We start from the raw sequence: 18,864 nt of genomic DNA on the forward strand, positions 1-18,864 counted from the left end.
ACATCCCTCTACAAGTCTAAATATTACTAGCTGTGATCTGTCTCTACAAGATCAATATTACTAGCTGTGATCTGTCTCTACAAGATCAATATTACTAGCTGTGATCTGTCTCTAAAAGATTAATATTACTAGCTGTGATCTGTCTCTAAAAGATCCATATTACTAGCTGTGATCTGTCTCTAAAAGATTCATATTACTAGCTGTGATCTGTCTCTACAAGATTCATATTACTAGCTGTGATCCGGAGGGGAACCCTCTAAATATTACTGTGATCCCTCTACAAGATTAAATATTACTATTCTCTAACGGGTTGGGTCCACTCAGGCTAAAATACAGACTGAAGTCAAGTCACATTTATTTATATACTTACAGACCGATGAGCCACCAAAGTGCAAAAAGTGCAAAAAAATACAGAATTGACAAAGGTAAAAAAAAAAAAAAAATTTTAATTTAAAATAAATTAAAAGAAGATGGAATAATTTTAGAAGCACTGTGGATTACTAGGGGACACTATTCCCTAGAATATGCTGGAGGAAAAAAAACAAAAAAAAACAGAAAACTTTAATTGTAGGCAAGAGAAGAGAGGAGGTTTTTAAGAGAGATTTAAAAACATTTAGGGTCTGTGCTGCAGACTAAACAGGTTGACCTGACAGGTTGGAACACCTGCATCTAATAAAGCACTAATTAAGAACTAGGTTAAAGAAAACATCTCCTACTTTCCCTTGTCTGAACAAAAGAAACTAAGGATGAAGCACTAATTAAGAGTCTAATTAACAGGAACAGGAGGCTGGTGTTGGTTTTCAGAGATAGAGACTGTGTCTTTGTGTCTATGTTCAGCTGAGGAATGTTATTATATGTCGACTTTGACTATTTTGGTCATAAAAAGTAAACATTGTTGTGGATTTTTGGAGTACCAGTACAGATATCATTGTAAATTAGCTGTAAATATTTGAGTGAGAAAAAGTGGAAAAGTGGTTTATTGAATACATTTAAATGATAATGGCCTCGGTACAACTAATAAATAATAATTATCTGCAAAATATAGATTTGCAGCTGATGCTGGTGCTGACAGTCACAGGAGAGTTTTAGAGACATATTTGGATAATAAATGGGTCATATATTATATTATATTTGCACTGTTTTAATTACACAAAGTACAATTTGTGATTCTTTTTTACACTGCCAGTTAAATAAATCAATGTAAATTGATTGTAAATACTAGTAACGTGAGTACAAAAATCCATTAAGATCATCAAAAAAAGTGGTTTCTTGGAAAACACCTGCATTTAAATGACAATGGCCTAGAAATATTTGTACATTTTGATGTGTATTTTTTTACCCTGCCAGTTTAATCTATCAATGTAAATTAATTGTAAATACTTTTTAACTACAAAATAAGTTAATTAAGGGATTAATTAAACTTACATTTAAACCATAACGCTCTTACTTTAACTGAAAACTGATCATGAAGACAAATTAAATAAACAGATTAACTGATAACAATCGACTGTTAAAATTAAAATGGCATCTAGAAATGTAATAAATAGTTCAACAAATCTTTTTTTGCTGCAGATGTTTTCAGATTGAAGCCAATTTACAATTAAATTAAATTAACATAAGAAACTGAATTATGTTTGTATGTTTTCTAATGTAGAGACAGCTTTGACCTCGTGGAAGTAAAAAATAAAGAATATGTTATAACAATAATTTACAATCAAATGTCTGTTTTTATAATAAGCCACTAATAAGCATGTACATCTTGATAAAACAACGTTTTGTATACTTACTATATTTATTGTGTGTAAATAAACATTTTTTTATTAATATCAAACAATGATTTTTTGTAATATCATTTGAATTTGTCAGAATTGTTGTTTTGAATACAATAAATGAATCAATCTGTGTTCACTCACTTTGTGTTTGTTTTTTACCGACTTCACAACAATAAACTGCAGCTATTCTTTCTTCTTTTGTCACGAAAAGATACAAAATAAAAAAACTTTAAAAAAAAAACACTGTGTTGAAACATTTGGCACCAACTCCATTGTAGTGAAATATTGCAACAAGCGCTATGAAAATCTGAAATTAAGACACATCCTGTGAGGAAAAATATGGCAGCAAGTGTGTTTTTCCTGAAGAGCATTGTGTGTCTGCGTCCTCGGCCCGGGCCTTATCTGCTGCCGCGGGGAGGATGTGGTCAGCGCTGGGACGCTTTGTTGACGGCTGGCGCTCTGTGGGACGCTGCTCATTGTTCCTCAGAGCTTCGCTACAAAACGTCTGGCGTTATGCAGAAAAGCCCCGCTCCTCCGGCTATAATAAGAGTCCAGCACTCCACACTCTCACAGGCTCTTTGGGGACATTCTTCCAAAGTGTAAAGAGCGTTCTGCTTCAGTTCAGACTCGTCCGTCATGGTAAACAGCTGATTATTGCAAAGGATAAAATAAGAATTGCCTTCTTCATCATTGATCATTCTGCAGCATGACGGCTGATGTTGATTCATTTATCTCTGTCAGAATTCTTTCCAGGAGACTCAGTCTGACCTGGAGGTGATCTTAGAGTTCCTGGAGGAGTACTACAGACAAAACACCGCAGAGCATGGTAAGAGGGACGCCGGAGTTCAATTAGAGAGAACCTGAAGATTGATTTGATCTCAGTCTTTGTTCCTGTTACAGGGGAGAAGATGTTCTGTGCTGCAGGTTCACCTGCAGAGGAAAGAAGAGCACCTGCAGACGGAGAGTCCCGGCAGCAGCGCTGGACCTGCTGCGACTCACCTGTAGGCATTTCATGTTGTTGTTCCTGTTTATGTGGTCAGATATGACTCACCTGTAGGCATTTCATGCTGCTTTCTGCTACAAAACATGTGTTTATGTGGTCAGATATGAAAAACTGTTCATGAGAGTTATAGACAAATAATAATCATCACTTCAGTCTGTTCTCATCAACAGGTTTGTAGGATTTATATATATAAAAAAATCATATTATATGGTCAAAACTGTGACAAAATGGCTGTTTAATAGGATGCAAACACACAATATGTTTGCAACATGCAATGATAACTGTTTTAAATGTTTAAATGTGATGATAGCGGTTTTAAACGAGCCGAGCCAGTCGCCAGGATCAATGTTACTGCACGTTTCCACAGAAAGAGATTAAATAACCACTGCAGCCTGTTCTCACTGGGACATGCTGCTCAAACATGCTGACATTAATAGATTACACCATGATTCCTACATTTAAACACTGTGACCATCGCTGTTTTAAACACCTTTTAAATGTGATGACGCTATTTAAACAGCAACCAACCCAGTCACTAGGATATATGTTGGGATCCAAACCACTGGTAAACTTAAATATCTAAATATACTTTAAATATAAAGTTTAACATGTTGAATTTAAGAGTTTCTGGACTTCTGCAAACTGTTGACAGTGTGACAAACACCTTGAATATAGTGAGGCACCAAAACCACTTGGTTAAGGTAAAAATAACAGGGTTAGGCCTAAAAACAGGCCTAAAAACAGGCCTATTCCAGACCAAACCTCCAACAATCACACATATAACCTCTCAGGTCTCCTGCTTTAAAGTCCTGAAGGCCTCACCCAAAAACACACACAGATTATTTATCTGTTATCTCTTTATCTGTTATTTATCTGTTATCTGTTTATCTAAGATGCCAACACGTTTTAGTGACGACCTTAACCCGTTTAAAATGTGTTTTAAATATGTTTTAGACACTTTAAACACTTTTTAAACTCTTGGTTAAGGGTAAGGTAAAAAGAACGGACATAACTTACAACAACAGGATGCAAAGTCTCCATTCCTTTTAGCTTTAACATTACTTTGCTTGGTCATTGTGTATTAGTTTCAGTAGGAATAACAACAATGTTCCATTTTCTTCTGTTTTCACTTTGTCTATTTCCCCAGTTCACCCTGTTGCCTTTTCATTGTCCATTAACTAAACTTGTTGTTGTTTTTTGGCCCTTATGTTGTATTTTGAGTATAATTGTCTATATATATAAATGTATATATATAAGGCTTTAAACCCATGTTTCCTTCCCCCCAGATGCTCAGACCTGCAGTGGTCCAGGCCGCTCCAGCAGCTCTGAGCCTCAACACATCAGCAGCAGCTCTATCTGACGCGTCGCTGCCAGAGTTTCTATCCAGCAGACACCCAGTCAGACCTCCAGCAGGTGAGTTCTGCTTTTTCTGGTCACTAGATACTGTTATTGCCCCGGTCGCTAGTAGCCTGGGGGAAACAATACCAAGAGAGCAAATAAGAGACCTTCCCTTTACGGTAAAAACAAAAGGTGCGTGGTATTCTGCTTTCACATATAATCAGATAACCGCAGTGTTTACAGCTCACCAGAGAGACAGAGTGTTTACTGGGAAGGTATTTGAGGAAATGATTAACTGTAACCAGCTCTAACTGTTTAAAGCAGCACAGCTGCTCTTCTAAATCCCTGTTCAGTCTCCGTCCACCACTTCCTGTTGGCAGGTGGGAAGGTGCGTCTCTTCCACTTCCTGTTTGAGATGCTGGAGGACCCGGCCATGGCCCACTGCGTGTCCTGGGTGCCGGCCGCCGCCGCCGGCGTTTTCCGCTTCTCGTCCTCCAACAAGGAGCAGGTGGCGGCGCTGTGGGGGCAGCGGAAGGGCAACAAGAGGCCCATGACCTACCAGAAGATGTCCCGCGCCCTCAGGAACTACAGCCGCTCCGGAGAGATCTTCAAGGTGAAGAAGAAGCTCACCTACCAGTTCAGCAGAGAGACGCTGCTGCTGCTGCAGAGGAGTCGACGAGGAGACTTCTGATTTATTTTATCATATTAAACTCTTTATGTCCTCCTTTTACCATTTGTTTTTAATCTAGAAGCTTAAACTTTCCACTTTTTTAGTTAGTACATGTGTTGAGTTTGTGGTGTAAATAATTTAAAATAAATAAACTTATTTTATTCTTAGTGTTGGCCACTTTTTATTGTGTTTTTTTTCATTTTTGTTATTGCAACAGATATTGCTATGAGCTCATTTCATCAGTTTCTTGAGTTGTGGTGAATTAAATCACTGAACAAACAGTTTGATTATTATTCCCTGGATTAAAAAAAAATCAATTAAAATATCTGTTCTTGCAAATGAACTGTTCACTTTCTTGGTAAACAATAATCGTCAAACATCATAAGAGACATATTTAATGCACTGGTTCATTTTAAAATGATTTTGCTTCCTTAACAAGCCTCATTTCAGACGAGTGGAAATAAAACATCCCAGTTACACATTTAGGTGTTTATTTGACTCAACTTTTGCATATTTGTGTCTGTAGATTTTAGCATCAGACAATGTCTGTGCACCTATTAAAAATGTAATAAAAAAAAAAAAAAGAGGAAATAAATAACAAAAAAAAGCCCTTTACTGCCTCATATAATACTCTTTTTATTAATTTACAGGGGGGAAAGCATTGACTGTCACAAATGGACACTTTAAAAATCATTATGATAACATCTTTTTATTATTATTTTGTATTTATTGGTAAGGATACAACACCTCAGGGTAAACACATTCCTTCTACCTGTTCTTCACTGGTGCTTTCTGCTTATCTACTTATCATTTTATTTACTTGTTTTATTTATTTTTCTGTATTTATTTATTCATTTATTGATATTTGGAATTTGAATGAACATAAGAGGATGAAAAATGTCGACAAGCAGAGTGAAAGACTCTACTAGACTTATTTTTCTCTCTTTTCCTTCTGTTTAAAAACAAAAAGAGTTTGTTGTATAACAGTGTGTGTGATGCCTGGGTCATTTCTGGCTGCCAAAAAAAATTTAAATTATAAAAAAAATAAAAAAGCATTGACCATCTCTCAGGTTAATAACAAGGGAATCTTTTTAAATCCTGCACTTATTGAACTTTTATTTAAATGAAGACTTATACTAAAAGTTTCCCTTATTTCCAAATGTTTTTAGTATCGTCCTTTCTGGCCCCGTTCACACGAGGACGCTCGCGGGTAAAAACTACTAAATATTTTATGGGAAGTGCCTTTCGTTTAGACGGTGACGGCGTTTTGGGGCTTAAAGACGCAAAAATCTGAAACCACCCTCCAGAGTGTAAAAGTGTAATCCTCTCCTCCGTAGCGTGTCGTCTACACTGACAAGACACAAAACTCTGATCTGATCTGCTCACGTCACGTATGTGTTTACGTCACATACATGCTCCAGGACAGGAAATAAAGAAACGTGGGATTATTTCCATGGTGGGACCTTCAAGCTGCTCTGGCAGCTCTAATAAACTTACAGGAGTCTTTCCACCAAATGTCCAGGATATGTACAGATAGTATTAGTGAACAGAGAAGGATCTGGAATTACCTCCATCACATTCTGGATGCAGCGATTGGTGGGAGGAGCCAGACGGCTGTGAACGAGACCTGGGAGATCTAGTGATGGAGGATCCTTCATGTTTCCTTCATGTTTCCTTCATGTATTCCTTCTTGTTTCCTTCATGTTTTCCTTCATGTTTTCCTTCTTGTTTTCCTTCATGTTTTCCTTCTTGTTTTCCTTCATGTTTTCCTTCTTGTTTTCCTTCTTGTTTTCCTTCATGTTTTCCTTCATGTTTTCCTTCATGTTTTCCTTCATGTTTTCCTTCTTGTTTTCCTTCTTGTTTTCCTTCTTGTTTTCCTTCATGTTTCCTTCATGTTTTCCTTCATGTTTCCTTCATGTTTTCCTTCATGTTTCCTTCATGTTTTCCTTCATGTTTCCTTCATGTTTTCCTTCATGTTTTCTTCTTGTTTCCTTCATGTTTTCCTTCATGTTTCCTTCATGTTTTCCTTCATGTTTTCCTTCATGTTTTCTTCTTGTTTCCTTCATGTTTCCTTCATGTTTCCTTCATGTTTTCCTTCATGTTTTCCTTCATGTTTTCCTTCATGTTTCCTTCATGTTTTCTTCATGTTTTCCTTCATGTTTTCCTTCATGTTTTCCTTCATGTTTTCCTTCATGTTTCCTTCATGTTTTCCTTCATGTTTTCTTCTTGTTTCCTTCATGTTTTCCTTCATGTTTCCTTCATGTTTTCCTTCATGTTTTCCTTCATGTTTTCTTCTTGTTTCCTTCATGTTTCCTTCATGTTTCCTTCATGTTTTCCTTCATGTTTTCCTTCATGTTTTCCTTCATGTTTCCTTCATGTTTCCTTCATGTTTTCCTTCATGTTTTCCTTCATGTTTTCCTTCATGTTTTCTTCTTGTTTTCTTCATGTTTTCCTTCATGTTTTCCTTCATGTTTTCTTCTTGTTTTCTTCATGTTTTCCTTCATGTTTTCCTTCATGTTTTCCTTCATGTTTCCTTCATGTTTCCTTCATGTTTTCCTTCATGTTTTCCTTCTTGTTTTCCTTCATGTTTTCTTCTTGTTTTCTTCATGTTTTCCTTCATGTTTTCCTTCATGTTTTCTTCTTGTTTTCTTCATGTTTTCCTTCATGTTTTCCTTCATGTTTTCTTCTTGTTTTCTTCATGTTTTCCTTCATGTTTTCCTTCATGTTTCCTTCATGTTTTCCTTCATGTTTTCCTTCATGTTTCCTTCTTGTTTCCTTCATGTTTTCCTTCATTTTTTCCTTCATGTTTCCTTCATGTTTTCCTTCATGTTTCCTTCTTGTTTTCCTTCATGTTTTCCTTCATGTTTTCCTTCTTGTTTTCCTTCTTGTTTTCCTTCATGTTTCCTTCATGTTTTCCTTCATGTTTTCTTCTAGTTTCCTTCTTGTTTTCCTTCATGTTTCCTTCATGTTTCCTTCTTGTTTTCCTTCATGTTTTCCTTCTTGTTTTCCTTCATGTTTTCCTTCATGTTTCCTTCATGTTTCCTTCTTGTTTCCTTCATGTTTTCCTTCATGTTTCCTTCTTGTTTTCCTTCTTGTTTTCCTTCATGTTTCCTTCATGTTTGATGTTTCCCTGTCTGTGGGGAACCAGCGGGGGTCAGTGTCGTCCGTCTCTAAGCTTCCCATCTCTCCTGTTTCCTGCCTGCAGTGTGACCTCATGGCTAAATCTCTCTGTGATGTGAACTCTCCAACACCAAATGGTTTAGTGCTGTTTGTAGCGGACCCAACATGATGCTTCCTAAGCCCAGTATTTAGTGCTGGAGCCCGCTGCAGGTTATAAATGGGCTAACTGGGCGATGGGACTCTGTTACCAAGAAAGGCCACATACTATCAGCTGAATTATGAAAACAAGTCATTTAAGGAAAGTTCTTCATTAAAAGCTTCCACGTCATATGATATGTGTTGGATAGATGTATGGATCCAAATTTAAAGTGACAGCGATTCATTTCAAGGATGACTGACCAAGCAAAGTTCTCATAGACCGTATACGCTGCATTCCTGTGTACAGACAGCATCTATGGCTCCTAGAATAGAGCTGTGCTTTGTCTTGACTGTCCTTTGGCAGTAATGGTGCATCTTTTAAGTGCACTTCCATGTTGAGGTCATTAAAGGCTCAAGTGGTGATGATATTGTTAGATTCCCTGCAGCCGGCGTTCATGCTGCATGTTGATTAATCTTTCACCCTTTGATCAGAGACCACACCTGATTTATCACTCACACATGCTAAAAAGATTAATTAGGAGCAGAGCAGCCACATCAATGATATAATTCACAATGAAACCCTCTTTTCATGTCAGATACACATGTCAAATGTCAAGGTTTATGACAGCTTTCTAAGAATAGGCCTTCTAACCACCGCCCAGGCATCTCCCACAGTATTTATTTGCCAGTTTGGAGAGCCTGCTGTTCTTGGACAGCATTCCACCTGGATTAAGTGGACATCTGGCATCAAGTCACTGCATGTCATCTCAAACTTTTCTTTTGTAATAAATCCACAGACTCTTTAGAACTCCTGCATATTATCTGAGATCGGAAAAATGACATCACCCTCCGGCCTGTGACCATGACGACACCTTTCCAGTTATATATCCTCATCGGCCTTCTGTAGAGCACTGAGGAGACTCACCTCTGATGCCCCACTGGGAGGAATCACCCTGATACTAAGGGGGGAATCAGGTTTTAGAAGCATTCTGGGATCAGTTGGTGGTCTGTTTGTATTCAAAGTCATAATGGCCAATCATGTCTGAGTGGGCTCTGGTTGCAGGTGGACAGTCCTTGTGGAGAGACAAAGAGGCAGAAACTTGTAAAACAACTTCAACCTCATTCTTGTGTTTTAAGTTGCATAGTAAGAGGACCAATATCTGATATCTGTTATACCGAAAGCACAGAAATATCCACCCACTTACAAGTTAACTTGCATTGTACCTTAGAAGTTTCAGACTGGTATCTTTGTTTCTGACCCGTCCATCCCACCTGACCTCCTATACTACAGCACAACTTCTTGTTTTGCTCTGACTTAATTACTATCGACTAGAAGTTGCCACCAAAGAATCCATTCAAACATCAATGCTGCACCTCCTGCATCCCAATTATATGGGTCCAATACAAGTGTTTTGCATTGCTTTTTGTAGGTATAAACACAAACATTGAATAAGAATAGCCTGATCTTGTCTTCTAACCCTCATTTAACCCTCAATTAGCAAAACACCATGTATCTCAAAATATCTAACTATTCCTTCAAGTCAAACACTTTGAGTCATTTCTCAAGAAAACTCAGCAATGAAAACGTTGACATTTTGAGGAAATCTGAGCTTTGCAGAACTCATATTTGAAAATTAAGTTCTACTGTTACAAAACTGACATTTGACATTTTAATCCAGTCAGCATACAAAGTAAAATGCATAATTTCAATGTCACTTTTGTGCACAAGGCAGCATTAAAAACAACCTTTCCAGTTACTTCTTGTCATGTAAAAAGCAGCCAGTGGGTAGGGGAGCGATGTGGGGTTCAGGAGAGGAGGAGCATGCCTCCTCTCTATAAAAGGCCTTAAAGCCTCTCCTTCCTGGATCTGGTCCTCCTCTCCTCCCCCACTGAGACCTCCAAACCGTATCCCTGTGCCCTCCTCATCTCCCATCACTCTGTCTGAGGCTCCCACAGGCTTTTTCTTCCTTTCATCATCTCTGTCCCTCCTGGACGAGAGGGCTACCTCCCTTACCTGGCCTCCTGTAGAGTCTCATCACTCTGAAGGCTCCTACCTGATCTACCTGTGCTACCTGCACCTTCTGACTCCTTCACACTTATTTTCTTGGACCGAGGCTCAAGATGCCAGAGCCCACAAAGAAAGGTAGGAGTTTTGATCATGAGCTTGATTTAAAGCTGTCGTGGGATCCAAAATAAGCCAGTTTTAATGAATTCAAAAGGAAAAACATGTAACCTTTAAGTCAATTGGTGTTTTTTTTTATTATGAGTGGCTTGTTATGTTGATATGCCTGTCAGTGTTTGGGGGATCAGGCGACTCCATCACTTTATGTCCCGCCTGCCAGCTCGTTCAAAGGAATCCTCAAAGTGACTTTGACAGTGGTGTTGTATTACCAGCAGAGTGTTTCTACCATCCGGGGGCAACAGAAGATTTGAGCTTTATGAGCAGATACTATTGTTGCCCATGGGTGGGGTTGTTGGATTGTTCTGTGTTATCCAGCTGGAGAAAGACATGATGATGAAGAGCACAGAGGAATGTTGATGACACAAGCAGAGACCTGTAAGATAAATAACAACCTGACTGTTTGTGTCTGTGGTGATTGGTGGGAGACCCCGACCCATAATTCACCTCCTTATTCAACCACATGCAGCATCTTGACCGTCCCCTCGCCTCCACACCGCCACGTCACTCATCTGCACCATCGTGTCCATCAACATTCCCTTTTAATCCGCTCTTGTCTGTCATTACCATATGGTATTACCCCCCCCCCCCATTAGCCCGGCTCTTCTGGGGGTCTGCCGTCCACCAGACATGCCCATGTAGAGGAGCTGGAACACTGTTTGGACCTTTGAAGCCTTCCTGATGAGCCAATACAAGTTTTTAATAAACTTTTTGTCCTCCAGGGGGCCGTTGATCTGCCTTTGGTTATTCTAACACATCTGAGATGATTAGACACTAAAACAATCCTCTGGACTATTTACTGTGTCTGCTGGAAGAGAGATCCTCTTTTCTGCTCTTTTAGGGGTTTCTTCCTCTGAAGTTATAGCTCTTTAGAGTATTTCCTTATCCAAACGGAGAGCCTACCAAACAAAGGTGGCCTTGGAAGCAAATTTGTCATTTTTAGGTTATATAAATAAAAAAAATAAACTTGCTTGGGTGTCATTTGCACAATGGGCATTGCACTTTCAAGACTGGGTTCATGGGAGCTCTTTTTCTGGAATTGACACATTTGGGGAGTTGACAACTATTAACAGCCAGCTGCAAGCTCCAGAATCCCGTTTTCACATCCAAATGTTCCCCTAATCTCTTGTTGGGTGGTAAAAATAAAAAAAAGGTAGATGTTTGCAAGAAATAGAGGAAATAATGAGAACCTCAGCATGGCCTTTCTCTTGGTGTACCTTATACTGTGGGTTTGTACAGCACAGTTGCCCCCACAATGTTCATCCACTGACATAAACATCCCTGATCCCCTCAGAGACAAAGCTGCGAGGAAATAGAGGCAGCAGATTCCAGTCCGCCACAAACACTACCCATAAATAGCTGCATAGCCAAGAGCAGCAGATAAATGAGAGTAGAAAAGTATTGTTCTTTAAATGAGTCTGAACAGCTGAAGAGGAGGAGGCCAGCGCTGTTGTTTTAGAGATCCCACTCTCAAGCCTTTAAAAAGTCCGAACCAGAGATGACGGACTGGCTGAGTCGCCCGCAGATCTTTTGGGACCTGGATTCTTGTCCCTGGAATAGTTCAGAATGAGCGCACTTTTAATCCCCATCCCTTGTTCCCTGCCATCTCCCTCCACACCCTCCTCCTCCTCCTCCTCCTCCTCCTCCTCCTCCTCCTCCTCCTGCTCCTCCTGCTCCACACCGAAACAGACATCTCGCTGCCAGCTTGGCTTCAGGTCGGATCAGTCAGACAGCGCGGCATTAAACCCTGACCCGGAGCCAGGAGGCACTACAGGACGCCTGTCTTCACCTCATGATGTTTACTGTCCCTAAGGTCCAGCACCTTCCTGGGCTCTGTCCTCTGACACTGTTGCATTGTGTTACTGAGTAGCGCCTCATAAATCAAACCCATGGTCAGATATGGGGACGCCTGTCAGCAGCTAATTGAACCCGAGTCCAGCTCCCGTCTCTCCTCAGACACTTCAAGTCTCACACAAGTTCCTCATTAAAGTTCTTGTCTGACCAGAATTAAAATAAAGGACCACGACAAGGTCGACCACTATCATTTATGTAGGATTATTAAAGCAATAAAGGTCTATATTAGGAAAAATAAAGCTGCCGGCAGTTTGGCTCAGGTCAGAGCCTGAATGAGCCCTTCTGTCTGCACGCCAGCAGGGCCAACAGCTGAAAATACCTGCAGCCTTGTCAGCTGCACTGGGAGTCCTCAGAGGTAAAACAAAACCTTTCTCCACTCTCATTATCTCAGCGGAGATGAGACAGAGTCGGGCAGGGCTCATTCCCGCTGATGATGTGACCCTGCAGGATTGTGGCCCGGTGGCCAGTGATACATTGTTTTGAAGTGAGGTGGCACCGCGGCTAATTTAGACAAGGAATGCTCAGCGCGAATCGTTACAAACGGAGGGATATCAGACGCTAAGAAGTCATGGAAAGAAAATTGATGTTAAAAATGGTGCATAGCCAATTGACATGCATGGAATGAGGGTTGCAATATTCATAGCCTGGCTGCAAACAGCTGGCAGTGAGAAACGCACTATGAAGGGAACAAAGGTTGTTAACAGCTAAAGATACTCAAAGAAGATGTTCAAGTCTCAGAGTCTTGGTGGGTTACGTCAAAGGGTTTCAAACAAACATCAGGCTGCTGTTGGTCAGCCGTTCTGGGAGAAAATATCAAGATTACTTCTACTTACTCTCGCTTTGACATTTCATTTCTCACTGTATTTTGGAAATATGTCTCAAGATTTCACTGACACCTCTAGCTACCTAAAACTGACATACTTTACAAATGGAGAAAAACAAAGTTGAAAATACAGAATGAAACAGGACTGTTACTGGAGATGAAGGGTCTTTTAATATTAAAGGCTCTGTGTATTTCTGGTCACTCGGACAATGCCCGTATTATCCGCTCCAGACATTGTCCCCAGTTGCTCTTTCACATATACAGACAATGGACAGGGATACTGTCAGCCGTGTTTTCACAAACTGAAAACACTCCGTTTGGTTTGGGCGATGAGTGGTGCCCGGGTAGACTATGCAGAAGGCGGGACATGACCCCAACATGGCGGTCCCAACAGGGCGCTCTGCTCTGATCTGAACTCATCAGAACTCATCAGCCACTCCTGACTCACTGCCAACTCAGAGTGTTTGTCCTCACCTGTCACCACCTCTCCTTTATGAAATATCAATGGGTTCAACAGTCACTCTAGTTTTCTCCTGATTGACTGGCTTGTCCTGAAACGAGCTCAATCAATCATACATGCTCAGTAAGATAATAATGACAGAAGCGATGCCAAACCATGACTTTTCTTAGACCAGAGTCCCCGTTGGCCGTTCATTAAATATTATAGCACACACACTGGGTTCAACAGGGTGCACACTGGGGACATATGATATAAAGTAAGATTTGTTTTGTTTAAAAATGTGATTAACTTTTTCAAAAGGCCCTTTTTAGACAATGTTTAACCTAAAGTTGAAATTGTTTTCTGAGTGTCTCTTATTTTTAGACCAGTCGACTAGGATAAGTTATAACTTCAGAAGGTCAGGTGACATTGTGTAAAGAGTGAGAAAGGTTGTTGGGAGGATAAACAAACACACGTTCACTCAGAAGACCGCTGTTTGTCTCGTCTTTGACTTATTTACATTGACTACTTAACCTACGTAACGTAACTTAAGTAACAAGTGTACTTCATTTAACCCAAACCCTGATCCTAAACATAACTAAATATGTTTGATCATATTGATACCATTACACACCCAGGCTTCCTGACGAAGCATCGATATGTGACGAGTGTAATCCCACAACACCTTGATGGAAGTTTTCTTACTTTTAGATTCGTCAAAGTTTAAATTTCAGTTTTAACATCTTAACATTGAGTCATCAGGAACATCCCTAATGGACACTAAACCAGCTAGGTTTGTTATTTATTTTCACTGGTTGGATTATACCCAATCATTGACATTACATTGTATAATACATAAGTAAATTGTGGTTTAAACTATTACTTAGCTATTTGTTAACTTGCTTAATGTTGTCCTTATTATCAACTGAGAGAATTTAAACTCATGAGCAAGGACAATAAAAGTACAGGCCACTGCAGATGTTCCATGACTTTACTAGACAACCTGTTGGCTCTGTGCTCCACTAACCCACTGATAACAGAAGGCTCCATGTTTTAACCCGTCACTGCATGCCAGAGACTGTATGGATGCTTTGATCTCTAGAGGTCCTGTAGCAGGTTTTGAATGTCCTATCTAAACATGTTTCTGTCGCTCCACCACCACCACCACCACCATTAGTTTCATAAGTCTAGACGAGGCAGAGGGCAAACAAATGGTGTGTCATGGGGCCTCAATCATAATCAGTTAAGACAACACGGTGTCTCAGCACGAGAAGCCAGTCGATCGGCTGAGTGGTGAATGGATATCAATAAAAGACAAGTCAAAAACTCAAAAGGAGAGACATCTCTGGGTGATTAAAGGGAGACATCTCTGTATGGTATTTACAGTGATGTGTTTGCTTTTCTTTCTTTAGATGAGATGCCAAACGGCCAGCCAGAAGGTGAGTAGACGACGGCAGACATCTAATCTCCCACTGTCACCTCTCAGTCTAGCAGGTTATAGCTGCACCATGTATGCAAGAACACACATATATTCATCAAATTCTACTTAAAACAAGGGTAGTTAAAACATAAAGAAGGACTAAGTGAAGGAACAGGAACTCTTTGAGAAGAGAATATCAGTGTAGACGTCAAACACCAAGCTTTGTCTGCTCCGAGGTGTTTAAGCACTGGGTAACAGTGAGACTTCTACACATGGAACGTGATGAGAGAACTCTGAACCTGGCGCCAATGTGCAAACAGATTTGCATAGGAGTGTAAATGTGGAGTCAATAGTCGGCAGTATGGAAGTGCTGCTGTGCTCCAGAGCGATCTATGGCCACGTCCGAGCCGTCAGCATCTCTGACATTCCTCTCAGCAGCCAGTTGATCCCGCTCTGTTTACCCAGCTGACGCCCTGCCGCCCCATGTGACCAAGGTGCCGGCATGCTATTGGCTCTCTGCCGGCGCTGGCTTTGACCTTGGAGCTGCAGCATCTTGAAGCTCCAACAGAGTCAGGGGCAATAGCTCTAACTAAAAAATGTTCATGTAGAAACCTTATATTTGGCTGATACTTTCTTCAGCATTATTTAAAAAGGGCCATGGGATCTTAGTGATACTGCAGCTTAGAACAGTGGTGCGCTCGCTTGTTCTCTCCAATAACCAACCACCAAGGCATTACATAACTTTGTTACTCAACTCAACTGACAGGATCAGATCAAATTAATATTTCCCTTTGATCCACCTCCCGTTAAGACAAAACCAGCCTTGTAAAATGTTGAAGTTGTAAAGCACTTCTTGGATTAGTAACAGTCATATAATTCCTTATGCTACATATTCATAAAAAAGGTATCACAATGCTGTAAGACTACTAAATTTAGCAAATATTGCATTTCCCGTTGTTGCCAATTCAAGCACGTCTTATCTTAAATAGATTATAACACTTAACGTATATAATAATTAATTAATTAATTAATTAATTAATGCAAAACACTGCCTGGTAATGCACTAAACTTCCAATGGGTCTTAAGGTGGTGCTACAATGGGTCAATCATCAAGCCTTTACTGTTCTCATCCCAAGAATAAATATATTCTTGTACGGCCACTTGTCACAGAGCAAGTTTATAAAAGCAAGTGCTCCGCAAGTCCGGTGATGTAGTGTAAAGAGAAAGTCCACGCAGGGAAGAAGACAGGGTGGTCTTACAGTATTTAACATTCACAACAAATGTAGTTTATTTTTTGTTGAGCTGTCAACGTTAACCATGTGTTGCCCATGTTAAAGTGTGATTATAGTTTGATATATAATGTATAGGCCTACCTAGCGTGTTAAAAAGAGATGCCGAGGTTCTTATGTGATGAGTTGAGAATGAGAATAGGTTAGCCATCTACAGCAAAACCACCACAACACCTTGATGGAAGTATACCTTGATGTTATTAATTGGTAATATTTGAATTTATTGTGTTTATTAATGTGCATTTCAATTGTGAACCTCAATTACATTTGCATAATCCTAATCTTGACATATTAACAGCACATTTTGTATATTTATATGCAGGAAAATAGCCCTTCAACAAGTTCTTCCTGTGTTGCATTAAGACTAGTCTGAAAAATGTGATTTACTGCAATAAAGTGTGAATGCCTACTTGGGGCAGGTGTGTGCAGATGTGTGAGTTAGTACACATTTGTGTGTGTTTATGTCTGTTTTGGTGTGTATGTTTGAGTGCGACTGAGAGGCATTGCAGATGCTGAAGCTTTGTGCTTATAAAAAGCAGCTGTTCCATCCACCACTATATTTGTCACATGCTCAGAAAGTGTTGCCCCAGACAGTAAAGCTGCCCCGCCCCTACCTGAGATTTCCCTGGAGGTCTCTCCACCCCCAGGTGGGTAACCCTGACCCCTGACCCCTGACCCCCCTTCACCTGCCCCAGAATGTTGCGTTCTTGTGCACATCACACTCACATCACGTGTTCGTTTGGTGTGTGTCATCACGATTTATTTTTATTTAATTCACTTTGAGAGGCCTGAAACTGCATTTTTCTTGTTTAGGTATGTTTGCCAAATACACCGTATGTTCACACAAAAAGTTAATTAGCTTAGCAGTAAGATCACTACTTACTGTGCACTTGTCAACATGCCTGCACTTCTTTTCCTGCATTCCTTGATTCTTGGTGCTGCCAGCAACTCTTTGGCCGTCTTTGTGTTTGTGTAACTGTGTGACACATGGAGTCATCACACAGGAGGTATAAAGGGATTGGGGATGTTGGGTTTTACTGACTCTGTTGGCTCTAGTCAAAGGCCAGCTGTCTAAATTTAACGATACAAGTAATCAGATAATTTCATACATGCTGTGCGAGTCAGTAAATGCCAGCCTCCTTGATCACTTTACAGTATAGATATGCAATGACCAGACAGAAGTCCCATTGGTGCACCAGGTCAAAACATGAGACAGGATGGCATACCACATTGTGTCTTTAATGATAGATATATTTTGGACATTACTTATTGATTAAGTTGAATTTGAAACATTGATTCGAGTTGTTTCTTTAGCCACGTGGCTCTGTGAAGCAATGTCAGTCAATCAGGCCACTACTTTGATCCAGACTGAAATATCCCAACAGCTATTGGAAACTTTCTGTGGCATTTTGCACAACATTCATGGTGCAAAGAGGAGGAATAATGCCGATTTCAGTAATCCTTGGATTTTGTTTTCCAGTGCCATCATCAGGTCAAAACCTTAATGTATGTGTATCCAGTACTTTTCTTTACCAATTATAACCAATGATGTTCCCATCAGCCTCGACAGCCCATTAGCTGTACATTGGTGCTAATTAGCAAATGTTAGCATGCTTACACTCTAAATTAATATGGTGAACATTATACCTGCTGAACATCAGCACGTTAGCAGAGCATGCTATCATGCTGGTGCCTTGTGTTTAAGCCTCACAGAGCCAAGATTGTGGTTGTAAACTGAAATTACCTTCTTTACTTAAATGTCACCAATTAGCATGATGGCTATCTGGTCATTAGCTATTTATACCCACATGGTATGCAAGCATCGCCTTGCAAGGCTGCTGGTGGTTGTGCTCGATGCTTGCCGCTCCAGCCTGGCGCTTTGTCTGCTGTACAGAGCCGGTAGCAGAGGAGAAAGAGCCGGTAGAGACTGATGGGAAGAAAGCTGAGCCCACAGAGCTTGAGCCATCACTGGCTGTGGTGGTTCAGGAGCCGAGCCCCACCGAGAATGGCTCAAACCAGCCACAGACTAGTGAGGTTGGGGTAAAAGAGCTAGCAGAGCCCAGTAGCTCTGCTGTAAAGGAAGAGAGCCCAGTCTCTCCCCCACCAACTGGTAAGTATTCCTCTTGAGCAAGAATAAGTCCCATTTCTCTCTTAAAATGCATGTTTACCCATTAAGCTCTTTCACCATAATGCTAAAGTCTAATTCCAGTTGCACACTGCATTGCTCAGCAGCATGGCAAAGGGATGTAAAACCTTGATTTTCTCTCAGGTGAAAGCTAAAAGATTTTACCTCCCTGCTAAGAATGCTATAGACCTCATTCTTACTGGTTGCAGCCATGCATTGTTGTTAATTTGCTTTTAAAACTGTGCCCTAATTCCTGTTTAGCTTTAATTGCATGCAGACCTCAAAGAAATACATATAAATATATATATATATATATATATATATATATATATATATATATTGCATCTGAGGACTTTATGGTTCAGTCTTCAGATGTCTTAAGACTTCAGAACTAATAGAGACTAATAAATAAGGCTTAATAGATGATGTACTGACAAAATCCTGAAATGGAAAACCGAAGGTGATGCAATTTGTGTGCAAGGTGAGTCATCAAACTCTTTATTCTATAATCCCAAACAGCAGAACACATATATACTAAACATAGCGTCCCTAAGGCTGGTTTCCTGCTGTCAGTTTTGATTTTGTAGTATCTTCAGGTGAGTTGGAATGAATTGAGAGACAAGATCCAGCTCAGGTGATAAAGCTGAGCTTCTTTGGAGTCACACTGGTTTTATTGGCTTGGTCATGAGCATTT

At 40.1% G+C, this 18,864-nt stretch overlaps 2 protein-coding genes across 2 annotated transcripts in view; both read left to right on the plus strand.

The window, feature by feature from the left end:
• The first annotated feature begins 2,246 nt into the window (after positions 1–2,246).
• spi2 (Spi-2 proto-oncogene) lies at positions 2,247–4,922 on the plus strand. The gene is made up of 5 exons (XM_059325579.1): positions 2,247–2,411; positions 2,514–2,598; positions 2,673–2,773; positions 4,062–4,188; positions 4,494–4,922. Exons 1-5 carry the CDS (start codon positions 2,409–2,411, stop codon positions 4,802–4,804), a joined length of 627 nt encoding a protein of 208 aa, XP_059181562.1. The 5' UTR covers positions 2,247–2,408; the 3' UTR covers positions 4,805–4,922.
• A 5,240-nt stretch (positions 4,923–10,162) lies between these two features.
• Positions 10,163–18,864, plus strand: part of mybpc1 (myosin binding protein C1) — a 30,559-nt gene continuing 21,857 nt past the window's right edge. The window contains exons 1-4 of the mRNA XM_059325575.1: positions 10,163–10,184; positions 14,749–14,775; positions 16,621–16,692; positions 17,940–18,155. Coding sequence (XP_059181558.1) covers positions 10,163–10,184; positions 14,749–14,775; positions 16,621–16,692; positions 17,940–18,155 — 337 coding nt within the window. The remainder of the gene's footprint in view (positions 10,185–14,748; positions 14,776–16,620; positions 16,693–17,939; positions 18,156–18,864) is intronic.

The sequence above is a fragment of the Centropristis striata genome, chromosome 22 (genome assembly GCF_030273125.1).
Source record: "Centropristis striata isolate RG_2023a ecotype Rhode Island chromosome 22, C.striata_1.0, whole genome shotgun sequence".
In the NCBI taxonomy this organism is placed as follows: Eukaryota; Metazoa; Chordata; class Actinopteri; order Perciformes; family Serranidae; genus Centropristis; species Centropristis striata.